At 56.3% G+C, this 12,328-nt stretch overlaps 4 protein-coding genes across 4 annotated transcripts; 3 read left to right on the plus strand and 1 right to left on the minus strand.

Annotated features, from left to right (window-relative positions):
- Positions 1-53: 53 nt before the first annotated feature.
- MYCTH_2309284 (uncharacterized protein) lies at positions 54-1,331 on the plus strand. The gene has a single exon (XM_003665432.1). It carries the CDS (start codon positions 349-351, stop codon positions 1,300-1,302), a length of 954 nt encoding a protein of 317 aa, XP_003665480.1. The 5' UTR covers positions 54-348; the 3' UTR covers positions 1,303-1,331.
- Positions 1,332-3,919: 2,588 nt separating this feature from the next.
- On the plus strand, positions 3,920-6,669 carry MYCTH_2309286 (uncharacterized protein). The gene is made up of 6 exons (XM_003665433.1): positions 3,920-4,070; positions 4,768-5,432; positions 5,510-5,623; positions 5,695-5,886; positions 5,948-6,376; positions 6,453-6,669. Exons 2-6 carry the CDS (start codon positions 4,773-4,775, stop codon positions 6,606-6,608), a joined length of 1,551 nt encoding a protein of 516 aa, XP_003665481.1. The 5' UTR covers positions 3,920-4,070; positions 4,768-4,772; the 3' UTR covers positions 6,609-6,669.
- Positions 6,670-7,108: 439 nt separating this feature from the next.
- Positions 7,109-9,633, minus strand: MYCTH_2135345 (uncharacterized protein; the record flags this gene model as incomplete). The annotated part of the gene is made up of 5 exons (XM_003665434.1): positions 7,109-7,368; positions 7,430-8,553; positions 8,606-8,765; positions 8,849-9,304; positions 9,569-9,633. 5 exons carry the CDS (start codon positions 9,631-9,633, stop codon positions 7,197-7,199), a joined length of 1,977 nt encoding a protein of 658 aa, XP_003665482.1. The 3' UTR covers positions 7,109-7,196.
- A 29-nt stretch (positions 9,634-9,662) lies between these two features.
- Positions 9,663-12,300, plus strand: MYCTH_2309291 (uncharacterized protein). Its single transcript, XM_003665435.1, has 11 exons — positions 9,663-10,310; positions 10,371-10,442; positions 10,501-10,628; positions 10,716-10,834; positions 10,891-10,910; positions 10,980-11,037; positions 11,092-11,483; positions 11,533-11,558; positions 11,614-11,740; positions 11,792-12,057; positions 12,120-12,300. Exons 1-11 carry the CDS (start codon positions 9,878-9,880, stop codon positions 12,150-12,152), a joined length of 1,674 nt encoding a protein of 557 aa, XP_003665483.1. The 5' UTR covers positions 9,663-9,877; the 3' UTR covers positions 12,153-12,300.
- Positions 12,301-12,328: the final 28 nt, after the last annotated feature.

A 12,328-nucleotide genomic window follows, 5' to 3' on the forward strand; every position in this document is an offset into this window, starting at 1 on the left:
TCCAACGTCAGCTGGAAAGAAACTTTACCGTCGCTGTCAAGTCTGACGTGCTCAGATGCAACTGGCTTGTGTTATAGTACGCTGCAGGCCAAAATAAGCTGAAGCACATGCCTCCGGGCTGGCAGCCGAAACCTTTGCTCGGCAACTCCGCACAAACCGGGCCCGGCCTATCCGTTAATCTACCCCGCAACGGCTGTCCGGACGAAGAACCCCGCGCTGGCGCCCCGAGAGAACATTCACCCCGACGGCGCTCCTTCGCTTTGTTTTTAGGGAGTTCACTCCTCCCGAATGCGTTTCCCATCGCCAGCGGGCCTGCGACTCCAGAGTGTGAAGGACACCGGCCTGAAAATGGCCACCCAAATACCCTCCCTCCCGGAGACGGAGCGGCTCGCACCGGCCTGCATCCGCATCCTCGGCGGCAATCCCGGCAAGTTTACCCTCCAGGGCACCAACACCTACCTGCTCGGCACCGGTCCCTCGCGCATCCTCATCGACACGGGCGAGGGCAGGCCATCCTGGCTGGCCACGCTGCGGCGCGTGCTGAGCGAGGAGCGCGCGTCCCTCGCGTGCGCGCTCGTCACGCACCGGCACCACGACCACACGGGCGGGATCGCCGACCTGCTGCGGGCCTGGCCCGGCACCGCCGTGCACAAGCACCGTCCGGAGCCCGGGGCCGGCCTGCTGGACATCGCGGACGGGCAACGGTTCAGCGCCGACGGCGTTACGCTCACGGCCGTGCACACCCCCGGCCACACGGAGGACCACATGGTGTTCTTCTGGGAGGAGGAGAACGCGCTCTTCACGGGGGACAACGTGCTCGGGCATGGGACGAGCGTGTTTGAGGATCTGGGCCTGTACGTGGCCAGTCTGGAACGAATGCGCGGGCTCTTCTCCCCCCCGGAGAAGGCGGGAAGCAAGGAGCCGGTCGCGTACCCTGGCCACGGCGCCGTGGTGAGCGACGGGCCGGGCAAGATCGACGAGTATATCCGGCATCGGGCGCAGCGGGAGATGCAGGTCCTGCAGGCACTCCGCGGTGATGACGGGGACGGGGACGGGGACGGGGACAGGGACAGGGGGAAGGTGAGAGATGAAGATGGAAAGGGAAACGGACACAGCGATGGCTGGACGGTCATGGAGCTAGTTCGGAGTATCTACCGAGACGTTCCCGAAAGCCTGCACCCGGCAGCTGCCGGCGGCGTTGTACAGATTTTGCAGAAGCTGCAGCGGGAAGGGAAGGTTGAAGCGGTGGGAAGCGGAGAGAGGTGGAGGCTTGCCTGGGGCTCAGGTCGGTCCGCTTTATGAGGTTGCCGTACCCGCGGCTATCCGTGCTAGGTCGGCAAGGAGCTGTAAATCTAAGGTATCATTGATGTTCCCAGCAAGCACGACGGCAATACGTCACCTGTAGATGTATGAGTGCCGTGTCACCATGCTCGACTGACAATGTAGGTGACGTCCCAACCTGCTGGTGCGAATGCTGGCTGGTAATGGATGGTATTTTGGTGTCCCGCTGGTTCAGCCCTACAGCTCGAATCCGGCGCAACCCTGTGCCATGACGTCAAGTTCAGATTCAGCGGAAGCTATTCCGACCGGGTTCCTGCGGCGAAATGCAGATGTGGTGTAGTGTAGAAATCTTCAAGCTTGTCGAGTCATTGTAGTGTATTGTGCCCATCCGCGCTTGCATGAAGTGAGCCACTCACTCCGGAGACAGTAAGGCCCCAATACTTCATCGCGGTGTGATGTCGTGGATGGTGTGAGGGTCCAGGGTCTGTATGTACACAGTATGAAATTTGGTGGGTCTTGTGTGTTTCCAGCCCAATACTATGTAACGACCTGGTGGCTGGCTGCTTGGCCCTGGAGAGTGCACTACTGCTGGGACATACAAGGTCCACATCAACAGGAAGTTTTTCTTTTGCTCGGCTCCGCAAGAACGCTCGATGACTGCTTGGCGAGCAAGCGTTTCCCCAAAGCAACTTTGCTAGTAGCTACTAAGCTATCTTTTAACGTCCACCTGATACACAGCTCCCGGCAACAATAGATAGTTGGCCGGGCCGAAGGTCTTTCCCGCACTTCACAGCAGTGCCACGCTAGCAGAATTGCATGGGAATCACATGCGGTAAAAGCTATCAATAGCACGATTTGAAAAGCTCTGTCGCCCTTTGCTGCTTAGTCACAACGTGTTTTGGTGAGGTCGGAATTTCAGCTGCCGGCGCCGAGAAGGGCATCCCGCAATCGGGCGGGTACTATGTACGGACGGCAAGGTGGATCCACTGCACATGGCAATTGGAGAAGCGTAGTGTAGTGTAAGCTTTTGTTACGCGATGGTGGGTCACATCCTTCAACCGTCGTCAGAGCTTCACGGATCCGTCGGAGGTTTCTACGGTCAGAGCGTCGGGGAAGCGATGCGGCGTGAATACAACCGTAAGGCATACGTGTACACTACATTACGTTACTCCGTACCCTGCTGAGCTCTTCCTTCCAACAACCTCAGCCACTCCTGGGATTGACTCGGCGTAACGGCGCGTTCTTGTTGCTGTCAACCCATTGCTTGGTGGTGTAGATGACACTCCCAGAGGGAGGAAGCCTAGAGTTGGGCTGGCGGGAACGCCAGCAATCATTCGTCTTTGAGATGAGGAGTCGAGAGACAGGTTGCCTCGGACTCTATCGCGATTCCGACCCCGAAAAACATGCCAAGAGCGCGACAATACTGTGTCCACGAGGTGCACTAGGGTACTGCGCTCTGTTGCTGGCAGCCCAGACCACATCTCGGGAGTGGACGCAGCACACTAATTCGCAGTGTTGTATTGAAGTACATACAAGTATAGTATCATGCGACAATGTGTGCGTTGTACAAAACAGTACATAGACTACAACACTAGCGTGGGATCGCGTCGCGGGCGGCACAGATTCTGCATCACCTTGGATCGACTTTCGAGGTGGGGAAACTGCCGAGATTTCATTGCGTTTCTTCCGGTTTCCACCCGCTGCCGAGCCCGACTCGCCCGACCAAAATGTGAAGGTTGGGGACAATCGCCATGTCTCGGCTGCAACAGAACGGCTGTCAGGTGGTGAGATGCGCGCGGGAGTAGGCATATGTAAGGTAGGTATGTACTCAAACACTACATACCGTACGTACGTGGCCGGATCCCAGAAAAGAAAGATAGTAACCTCCGTGGCGGACTCAAGAGTTGTTGAAACCCCGCCCCATATTGTCACAAAAAAACGGGTGACAGGACCCTGTAACTACATTGTATGTATGTACGAGCGCCCTATGAGCCTTCAGACGAGCTCGCCGGAGGTTAACTCCGGCCCCACCCTGCTTCCCAAAGCCGGCAGAGCGCTGCAGCCAGCTCTGGGCGAATCGTCTTGCGAGACCGAGAAGTTAGTTCGGGTGTCTGACCCATCCATACACACGGGTAAAGAGTATTTGGATGTACATACACTAACACCTAGGCAACTCTCTGGCTGCATTGATTGAACGCTCACACCGCTGCACAGAACATCAAGTACTGTATTGTTGTATGATGGGCTTTGTTCCAGGCATTGACTTGACCGTCGTCCGATGCTACAGGCCATGTGTTGTCGAGGTCAAAATATTCGAAGGCTCGTCTGCTGTGTTGCGTAGCGCGGATAGCTTGCGAAGCAAGTGTCCGCGTCAGCAAACGAGACGGGCCCGATGAGCAACTAGTGCGAAGGCCAGATGCATGAGCGCCCTGCCGCCCCACACAGTTTACGAGACACTGTAACCTCGAGTTTCCTGCCTGGCACCCGCCGCACTCACAGTTCGGATGCTCCGGAGTTGCACATGCGAAAACCGCGAGGTCATCACCATGATGAGCACCAAACAGGGACGGCCGCTAGGTGGCCTGATACCCGCCCGATCCTGGTGCCGTTTCGTGCCTCCGGTGGGAATTACGAATCAGTGGGATAACAGATTAGGAAAGCGAGCTGCTCCGTAAGACAAAGGTCGCCGTTTTAAAACCCTTCGCTCTTCCTATTCAGTCGCCGCATGCTTTCGGCGAGACAAGATCACTATCACACCCATCCGACACGGTGAATTGAAATACCTGAGAGTCAGTGACGCACTCGGTTCTCGTTTCGTTCCTCAACCAGTCCCCCCCCCTCCCCCAAGCTCGTTGTCCGCAAACAAGACCGGACCAGAGAATTCACATTAGACGACATCGTGCACTGCCGATGCTCAGCAGCATCTCCGACTTCAGCCAACAAAACCGCTGTTGACGGCATCCCTACAGAGTCGATTAAATCGCAAGAAGGGACGCTTCCGACTGCAGTCTTGTTCTTCCGGACACAGCTTTGGGGTTCACTGTGGAGACCTCTCATCCAGCTTGGGCCTGCGCTGCGCGCGAACCTTCGACCGATCCCATCCTGATCGAGACGGACTTGTTTAGACGGCCATAAAAGCGGGTTTCCGATGGCAGTGCTTAAAACTCCATTTCTGTCTGTCGTTGCGAGCGCGGCGGTCCTGGGTCTCGTCCCGGCCGCCCTTGCGGACGGCGATGGGCACGGGCACGGGCATGGGCACGATGGAATGGGCGGCATGGAAATGACGGATGCCGACAAGCCTCTGCCTGAGGATCAGTATCCCCCCACGTACTTTGCCCATCCGGACCACAAAGTCGCCATCTACGGGCACATCGCCCTGATGGTGCTGGGGTGGGTGTTTGCGCTGCCTGCCGGTAAGCCTGCACCCTCTGTAGAAGGCTCCTTTTTGCCAAGGCCGGGTTGATTGCTGAACCAGGGTTAATCTAGCCGTCATGCTCTCGCTCGCCCGCTCGCGTTACACGCTTGCTTTGCAGTTCGCATTCCTCGCCATAAACGCCGGGGGCGTGCTCCTGGGCGTCATCTACAATGCGAGCACGCCTGATCTGTACCCGAACAATGCGCACCACAAGCTCGGCTGGATTGTCACCGTTGTCGTGGCCGCACAGGTCGCCATCGGCCTCCTGGCTCGCGTTGCGGGCATGTTGAGGCGGGAGAGCTCCAACCTGTCCGGCCGGCCTGAGGAGCGCCAAGGCTTTATTCCCGTGTCGACCGAAGCCATGGCCGAGCACGAGTCCCACTATTCTCCGGGGCCGTACGGTCGCTTCTCTCAAGACAGCGGGCAGGGCACCGAGCCCAAGACCGAGTCGCTGCGCAGTCATTCCATCTCGTCGGCCGCCGATTCCCCCACCCGCAATGCGCACCAGCGTTACGACCACCCCGACGACGATGCGGACGAGGACCTTGAGGCGGCACACCTGCCCATCTTCTCCAGGTCTACCAAGGCTCACTCGGTGGTGGCCAAGATTGCAGGCAAGATTTCCGACCGGTTCTGGAAGATCTTACTTTTCGCCTACAACTTCATCGACCGCACCATTTTGATTCTCGGTTTCATTGCTTTCTGCACGGGCATCATCGCCTTCGGCCGGTTTTTTGTGAGCAATTTCCCCCCTCAAGTGCCACGGACGTGGACGCCGCCGCGGGAGGACGCCAGCGCTGACGGAAACGACAGGAGGGCCGCGAGATCTTCAGCGGTCTGGCGCACTGGATAAAGGGCGGCGTTTTCTTCTGGCTGGGCATTTTTACGCTCGGCCGTTGGGCCGGCAGCTTCGGCGAACTCGGATGGGTTGGTGTGCCCCTGGAGCGCCCGTGGTTACACAAAACGAAACGGAAGACTGACTGCGGTTTGCGCGCTAGGCCTGGAACCTCCGCCCCAGGAAGGCGGGACGGAAGTGGTGTCCCTCGGCCGAGTTTGTCGAGAGCGCCGCCATCTTCTTCTACGGCTCCACGAACATCTTCCTCGAGCACCTCGGCGGTTGGGGCGGTGAATGGAGCGCCCAGGACCTGGAGCACCTGTCCATCACTGTCCTATTCATCGGTGGCGGCTTGGTAAAATCACCCCCTTGTCCCCCGGGTTTACCTCCCCGTGCTGATGCTGACCTCTTCCCAGTGCGGCATGCTCATCGAGTCTGTAAGGATCCGCAATCTCCTCAACTTCACGGTCGCGGAGGCCGCCGCCTTGCCCCCACCGCGCCCCTCACACCTCCGCGATCTGGAGCGCGACGCCCGCCGCAGCCAGGAGAACCAGGGCCAGGAGCTGGCCGAACCCGAGTCGTATGCCTTCTCCATCAACCCCATCCCGGCTCTCGTCATTCTGCTGCTGGGCATCATGATGAGCTCGCACACGCAGGAGAGCATGGTATCGAGCATGGTGCACAAGCAATGGGGTGACCTGCTGACGGGCGCCTCATTTGCACGCGGGCTTACCTACATCTTGCTGTGGCTGCGCCCGCCTCGCTCTGTCTACCCTTCGCGTCCCCCAACCGAGCTGTTGGCTTCGTTTGGGCTGATTGCCGGCGGGATCATCTTCATGGCTAGCGTAAGCTTTCTCCCCTTTCTATCTCTGGAAGCATCTGCGACTTGTGTAACTGGGTTGGCTGACATGCTTGATATAGGCTTCGTCTACCGTTCGTGGCATGATCCACTATCAGCTCGACGCCATGTTCATCTACACGGTAACTATGGGCCTGGTTGGCCTTCTCATGGCCTGGGTCATCCTGATGATTGCGCTCAAAGGGTGGGCTGCAAGGCGGGAGGCTGCCAGAGCATAGCTTTGCGCGCAGACAACTGGTGGCTCGCTGATCGAACTAATAAGCGAGCTATTATGATACCCTCTTCCGTATGCCGGCCGATTTGGCTGGCGGACTGGGTATGCATGTCAACAATTCCCCCCTCACGAGGGTATGCTCCCGGCGGGAAACGAAGGCAACAGTGGGCGTCCAAAGAGGGCGCAAGCAGGTTGGAGTCTGTGGATGCTGGTGTGGCGTGCTGTTAGATTCTTGTCTTGCTGAGATACCCCCTTTTCTATCTTTTGGTTTGGGATGACGAAGATGAGATGACGCTGACGAAAGGCGGATGATAAAAACGGTAACTGGGTCGGGGCTGGCTCGGGTAATGATAGTATAGTATATACCATTCCATTCCTTTGAAACCGTCTGGTTGTGATTTTAAGAATTGTGGCCTTTTCCCTGCCTCGATCCAATCTGGGATTCAACCGTGCCATTGCCGCTGAAATTACGCCGGTCGCCACCTTTACGAATGGCTTGGTCATGAGCATCAATTTAATCCCATTGACGATTATGCTCATATCCTGAGCAACCAATACCCTACATCGTTTCCAATGCCTGTCGGCCAGCTCATCAATCATCAGGGTAATATTCTCTAATATTCGACACAAATGTGCAGGTATCGGGGTCGAATCGCCGAAAAAACTTGCCCGCCACAAAGAAGAGCTCGTCTGGGATGACGCTGGGGTCAGTGACGATCACGACATTCTCCTGAGCTACTCGTAGCCGGTCGACAGTAGGCCTCCTAAAACTCGTTCCATCAGCACAGTGATAACCTTCCAAACACAGGACAGAAGTGCACCTACAGGCAGGTATAATATGTCCTCTGGGGGCCCATCCTGCTCGAATGCACAGATTCGGTAGGGTCATACACATCCCCTTCCTCCTCGGCCTCGGCAGCATTAAGATAATGCGGCATTGGGAGGCTATAGCTGCCCTTCGCCGCCCAGCCGTTGATAATACCAATGTACCCGTACCGCCGGTGACGGAACACTTGGCCGATCTTGTACCGGACCCGCGTGGATATGTCCTCGGTGTACCGTCGGCTAACCTCCGGTATCCTGTTATCGAGTCTTGCGAGCATGGCGAGGATTTCGTGGACGTTTTCCCAGCCTTGTCGCAGCCTGCTGTGCGGTTGCGAGGCTACGAATTTGTCGTATAACGGGGCTAGGTACTTGCGAACGATCCAAACATCTTCGCTCCAAGAGATGGCAAATTTTCTGAGGAATGAATCCAGGTTCGAGTCCCAGTGGAAGCTCGTGGTTTGCTTCATGAGGAGCTCTGCCCACATGGAAGCGTACTCAGCGGCCTCCATGTTCAGGCCTGGGTGGCCACTCCGCAGGCGCTTCATTTCAGACCCAAGTATGTCGTTGTCTGTAAGATTTTGGACTGTGTCCCGTGTCGCCCTGATATTCTGTGCTGTCCTCTGCACAATAATCGGCACCGGCGAAGGTCTGAGAAATGCCTCTGTTCCTTGCGCCCACCCAAACTCGACCAGCCTAAGGCGCAGGTCGCTCAGGGTAACCTCTTGGTCGGACCCGTAGGGATCCAGACACATCCGCTTCTTCTCCCCATCCGTTTCGTCCGTGTCCTCGCCATCGAGATCCTTCCCGGGTGGCGCATACACCGCTGCGTGCACATGACTGGGGAACGCCAGACAAAAGGCTATTAACCCTAATCGTTCCGCAATACAGGTGAAGATGGCGCTCGAGATGATAGGCAGAGAAGGGTGAGTCTCTTCAGACAGCGCATGGCCAATGAAGCAGTTCCTTAGGTTACGGTAGTTGATTTCGGGATGCTCCATGCCGGTGAGATGGTTCGCTCTCAGCCAGCGGACTAAGCATAGGGCCTTTTCTCTGGTTGATAGGTTCTCGAACGTCGGATGTTCGACCCGGAACTGCTCCGCTAGTGCGTCGAGTGTCCGTACGATCTAGGGAGGCATTAGACACTACTCTTTCGGCTGCTGCATCTGCGTAACGTACGTAATCAAGATCCTGCTCCTGGTCATGCAATACAAACATGTCAAACGCACCCAGTGCTGTATCAAGACCTTCGGAGCTCAAGGCCCGGCCTTGATACCGAGACCACAGGTCCACAGCCACGCTCCTGTGTATGCTGCCCAGAGCCGTGTTTGCATAATATCTGTCATGGCGTCAGAGACACCCGGGGCCTGTGGACACGACAAGGAAGTTGAATATGGCTGAGTGAATGGCCACAACACTTACCTCCTAGCCAAAAAATCCTCCGCGGTTTCATCCACGTGGCACTGCTCCAGCAGGTAGTCCTTCACGTCGTAACCCAGCTCACATATTCCCTGCAGCCGCTTCAATTGGCCAACTTTCGTCGAGATCACCCCGTCCAGCAACCGTGCAGCCCTGTTGTTCGCCCGTTTCCTTGTGATCCATAAACCCTTCCAGTCGACCGAAGACGCGAGCGCCGTAAGCTTCTCTTGAAACTTGTGCTTAGGGTCCCAAAAGCGAAACGAGCTCCGACAATGCCATCGCCACAACAAGGGCTCGCTTGCAAGGTGGTGATATCGACGAGCGATGAGTTGGAAGCTTTCGAGGGTGTGTTCTGGCGGCAGGTAGAGAAGAATATGGCGGATGATCTCGTCGGGAATGTCTTCGAGCGACGAACGCATCGCGTAATCACGTCGCGGGACCGGCGCCTTGGAGAGAGAGCTTCAGGCGTCGATATGGAAAATGCTGAGACAAGGGCTTGTCACGGGGCTTGAGGATGTCGCGCACGCGACCGGAATGCTCCTAGAACGTGCTGAAGGAGAGGGGAGCAGACGACGGAAGAACAACACACAAATACCGAAGAGAGTCGTCGAGATGCTGAGGTACTGATTCTGATTCCTGTACATACCTGTATTTACCTCGTACTGGTATGTAGTAGTTCCCCGCCCTGTATTCGAAGACTTGGTAGGTATTGGATGTACGGACCTCCTGCTAAGGGACTGCCCGATAAGGAACATATGGCCCGAGCTTGTAGCGCGGCCAGGCGGCATTGTCGGTTGTGACAAGCGCTAATCTATGGCACGCACTGCACCTTGGGCGTCCCTTTATCGACCGCGGGGTAGCGCCTTGTTCCACCACCCCAAATTTACCCTTCGGTCTGAACCCCTCCACACCTTTCGCCCTGCCCGCGCCGTCCGAAGTGACTCAGAGACGGGTTTCAGAAGGCGCAAAAACTGCAACTTCTACCTTTTGTCGTTGATTTTCAACAATCCACGTTTCGCCCACAATCTCAATATGGAGAAGGTCACCGAAGCCCTGCAAAAGACCGCCATTGGCGGCGGCGGCGACAAAAAACCGAAGAAGGAGAAGAAGGCCCCAGCAGCAGCCGCTGCCGACTCGGGCCCTCTGGAGCTGCAGCCACCCCCCAGCTTCCTCCAGGAGCGCATTGAGCTTTTCGACCGTCTGTACAAGGAGCAGCAGGAAGAGCTCGCCAAGAAGCCGCGCGATGATATCCTCATCACCATGCCGGACGGCACCGTCAAGCCTGGCAAGGCCTACGAGACCACCCCTGCCGAGATCGCGAAGGGCATTTCCAACAGCTTGTACAAGCGTACGGTCGTTGCGAGGATTGATGGCGAACAGCTATGGGATCTCGAACGCCCCCTTGAGAAGAGCTGCAAGCTGGAGCTGCTCGACTTCAACGATGACCAAGGGAAATTTGTTTTCTGTGAGGATCTCGCGGAACGGGGATCGCGGTCAAGAAACGGCTAACGTATGGCGTTACCAGGGCATTCTAGCGCACACATCCTCGGTGAAGCTTGTGAGCGGAGGTTTGGCTGCTCGTTGTGCATCGGCCCTCGTACGTTCAGCCCCCATTCCGAGTTTCGACGATGCCTAACTAGTTCTCCGTCCTGCAGCGGTGGAAAATGGGTTCTACTACGAAATGGCTCTTCCGGGCGGCGCTGCCGTGACGTCTAGCGATTGGGCGCCGCTCGAGAACATTGTCTCCAAGATCGTAAAGGAGAAGCAACCTTTCCAGAGGCTGGTACGTTCGAGGAGATCACGGTTTCCACGTGACAGTTCTTGTCTTGCTGTGTGAAGGGCCAGCTTATCGAGGCTCACAACTGTACAGGAAATGACCAAGGAAGATCTGCTCAAAATGTTCGCCTACAACCCTTACAAGGTTCATATTATCAAGGACAAGATCCCGGATGGCACAAAAACCACCGTGTACAGAAACGGCCCCCTGATGTAAGTTGGGCTTCGATACTATATGATACAATCAGGGGCTGACGTATTCACAACAGCGATCTTTGCCGTGGACCGCGTAGGCCACCCGTCTATGACCGGCTACATGCTGTGTTTCTGCAATTCTGACAAGACTAACAATGCACAGATGTGCCCGATACGGGCAGGATTGAGGCCTTTGCCATCATGAAGAACTCATCCTCATAGTGCGTGCTCTGTTGACACCTGCCTCTTTGCTTCTGAAACTGACCATCTTGAAGTTTCCTTGGCGACGCCAACAACGATTCGCTGCAGCGAATCTACGGCGTATCTTTCCCGGACAAGAAACAGATGGCAGCTCACAAGAAGTTCCTCGAGGAAGCCGCCAAGCGCGATCACCGTGTGGTCGGGAAGCAGCAAGAGCTCTTCTATTTTGAAGAATGCTCGCCAGGCTCCGCGATGTGGCTGCCACACGGCATGCGCATCAACAACGCCATCATGGAGTATATCCGTGAGGAGTACTGGAAGCGAGGCTACGATGAGGTCATGACTCCCAACATGTTCAACGTGTCTCTTTGGGAGCAGTCCGGCCATCTGGCTCACTACAAGGAGGACATGTTCCTGCTTGATGTCGATAAGGAACAGTTCGGTCTTAAGCCCATGAACTGCCCTGGTGCGTCTCGGTCTATAATCCGCAAAGGCTTCGACTAACAACTCTGTAGCCCATGCCTTGATGTTCCGCCACAGGGTAAGCTGACCCGAATGTTTGGGGCCAATGGGGGTTATTAATTCGTTCACCACAGGAACGAAGTCACAAGGAGTTGCCGCTGCGTCTTGCTGATTTTGGTGTTCTGCACCGTAACGAGGCCAGCGGCGCGCTGAGCGGTCTCACAAGAGTGAGAAGGTTCCAGCAAGATGATGCCCACATCTGTGAGTGTACTGGGGTTCTGTATGGGATTTCTGTTCGCTGACTCTCCCTAGTTTGCCGCGAGGACCAAATCAAAGAGGAAGTCGCCGACCTCTTTGATTTCATGAAATCTTTCTACGGCATGCTGGGACTTGCATTTAAGCTCAAGCTGTCCACTCGCCCGGACAAGTTCATGGGCGATATCGAGACATGGGACCGCGCTGAGGCCCGCCTGAAGGAAGCCCTTGATGAGTTTGCCGCTGCTAACGCCGGTGTCACTTGGGAGCTCAACCCTGGCGATGGTGCCTTCTACGGGCCAAAGGTTGACATTGCTGTTCTGGTTCGTATTTCCCAACAGCCTTAGAGGTGTTATAATCGCAGATGCTAATTCTGTTTCATTAGGATTGTCTCAACGTATGGGAGCCACTGTCCTAACTTCTTGAGAGACAACTAACACCGCAGACAGAGACAATGGCAATGTGCCACCATTCAGCTCGATTTCCAGCAACCCATCAATTTCTCTCTTGAGTACCAGACTGCCGAGGGCGTTCAGAAAGATAAGACCGATGCCTCGGATGCTGCTCCATCTCCGGCTGTGGCTCCGGCGCCAG

The sequence above is a fragment of the Thermothelomyces thermophilus genome, chromosome 5 (assembly GCF_000226095.1).
Source record: "Thermothelomyces thermophilus ATCC 42464 chromosome 5, complete sequence".
Lineage (NCBI taxonomy): Eukaryota > Fungi > Ascomycota > Sordariomycetes > Sordariales > Chaetomiaceae > Thermothelomyces > Thermothelomyces thermophilus.

Coding starts and splice junctions, on each gene's coding strand:
- MYCTH_2309284 (XM_003665432.1), top strand. CDS start 349: ATGGCCACCCAAATACCCTCCCTCCCGGAGACGGAGCGGCTCGCACCG.
- MYCTH_2309286 (XM_003665433.1), top strand. CDS start 4,773: ATGCTCTCGCTCGCCCGCTCGCGTTACACGCTTGCTTTGCAGTTCGCA. Junction 5,887..5,947: donor TATTCATCGGTGGCGGCTTG/GTAAAATCACCC, acceptor ACCTCTTCCCAG/TGCGGCATGCTCATCGAGTC. Junction 6,377..6,452: donor GGATCATCTTCATGGCTAGC/GTAAGCTTTCTC, acceptor TGCTTGATATAG/GCTTCGTCTACCGTTCGTGG.
- MYCTH_2309291 (XM_003665435.1), top strand. CDS start 9,878: ATGGAGAAGGTCACCGAAGCCCTGCAAAAGACCGCCATTGGCGGCGGC. Junction 10,311..10,370: donor CCAAGGGAAATTTGTTTTCT/GTGAGGATCTCG, acceptor TGGCGTTACCAG/GGCATTCTAGCGCACACATC. Junction 11,559..11,613: donor CCTTGATGTTCCGCCACAGG/GTAAGCTGACCC, acceptor CGTTCACCACAG/GAACGAAGTCACAAGGAGTT.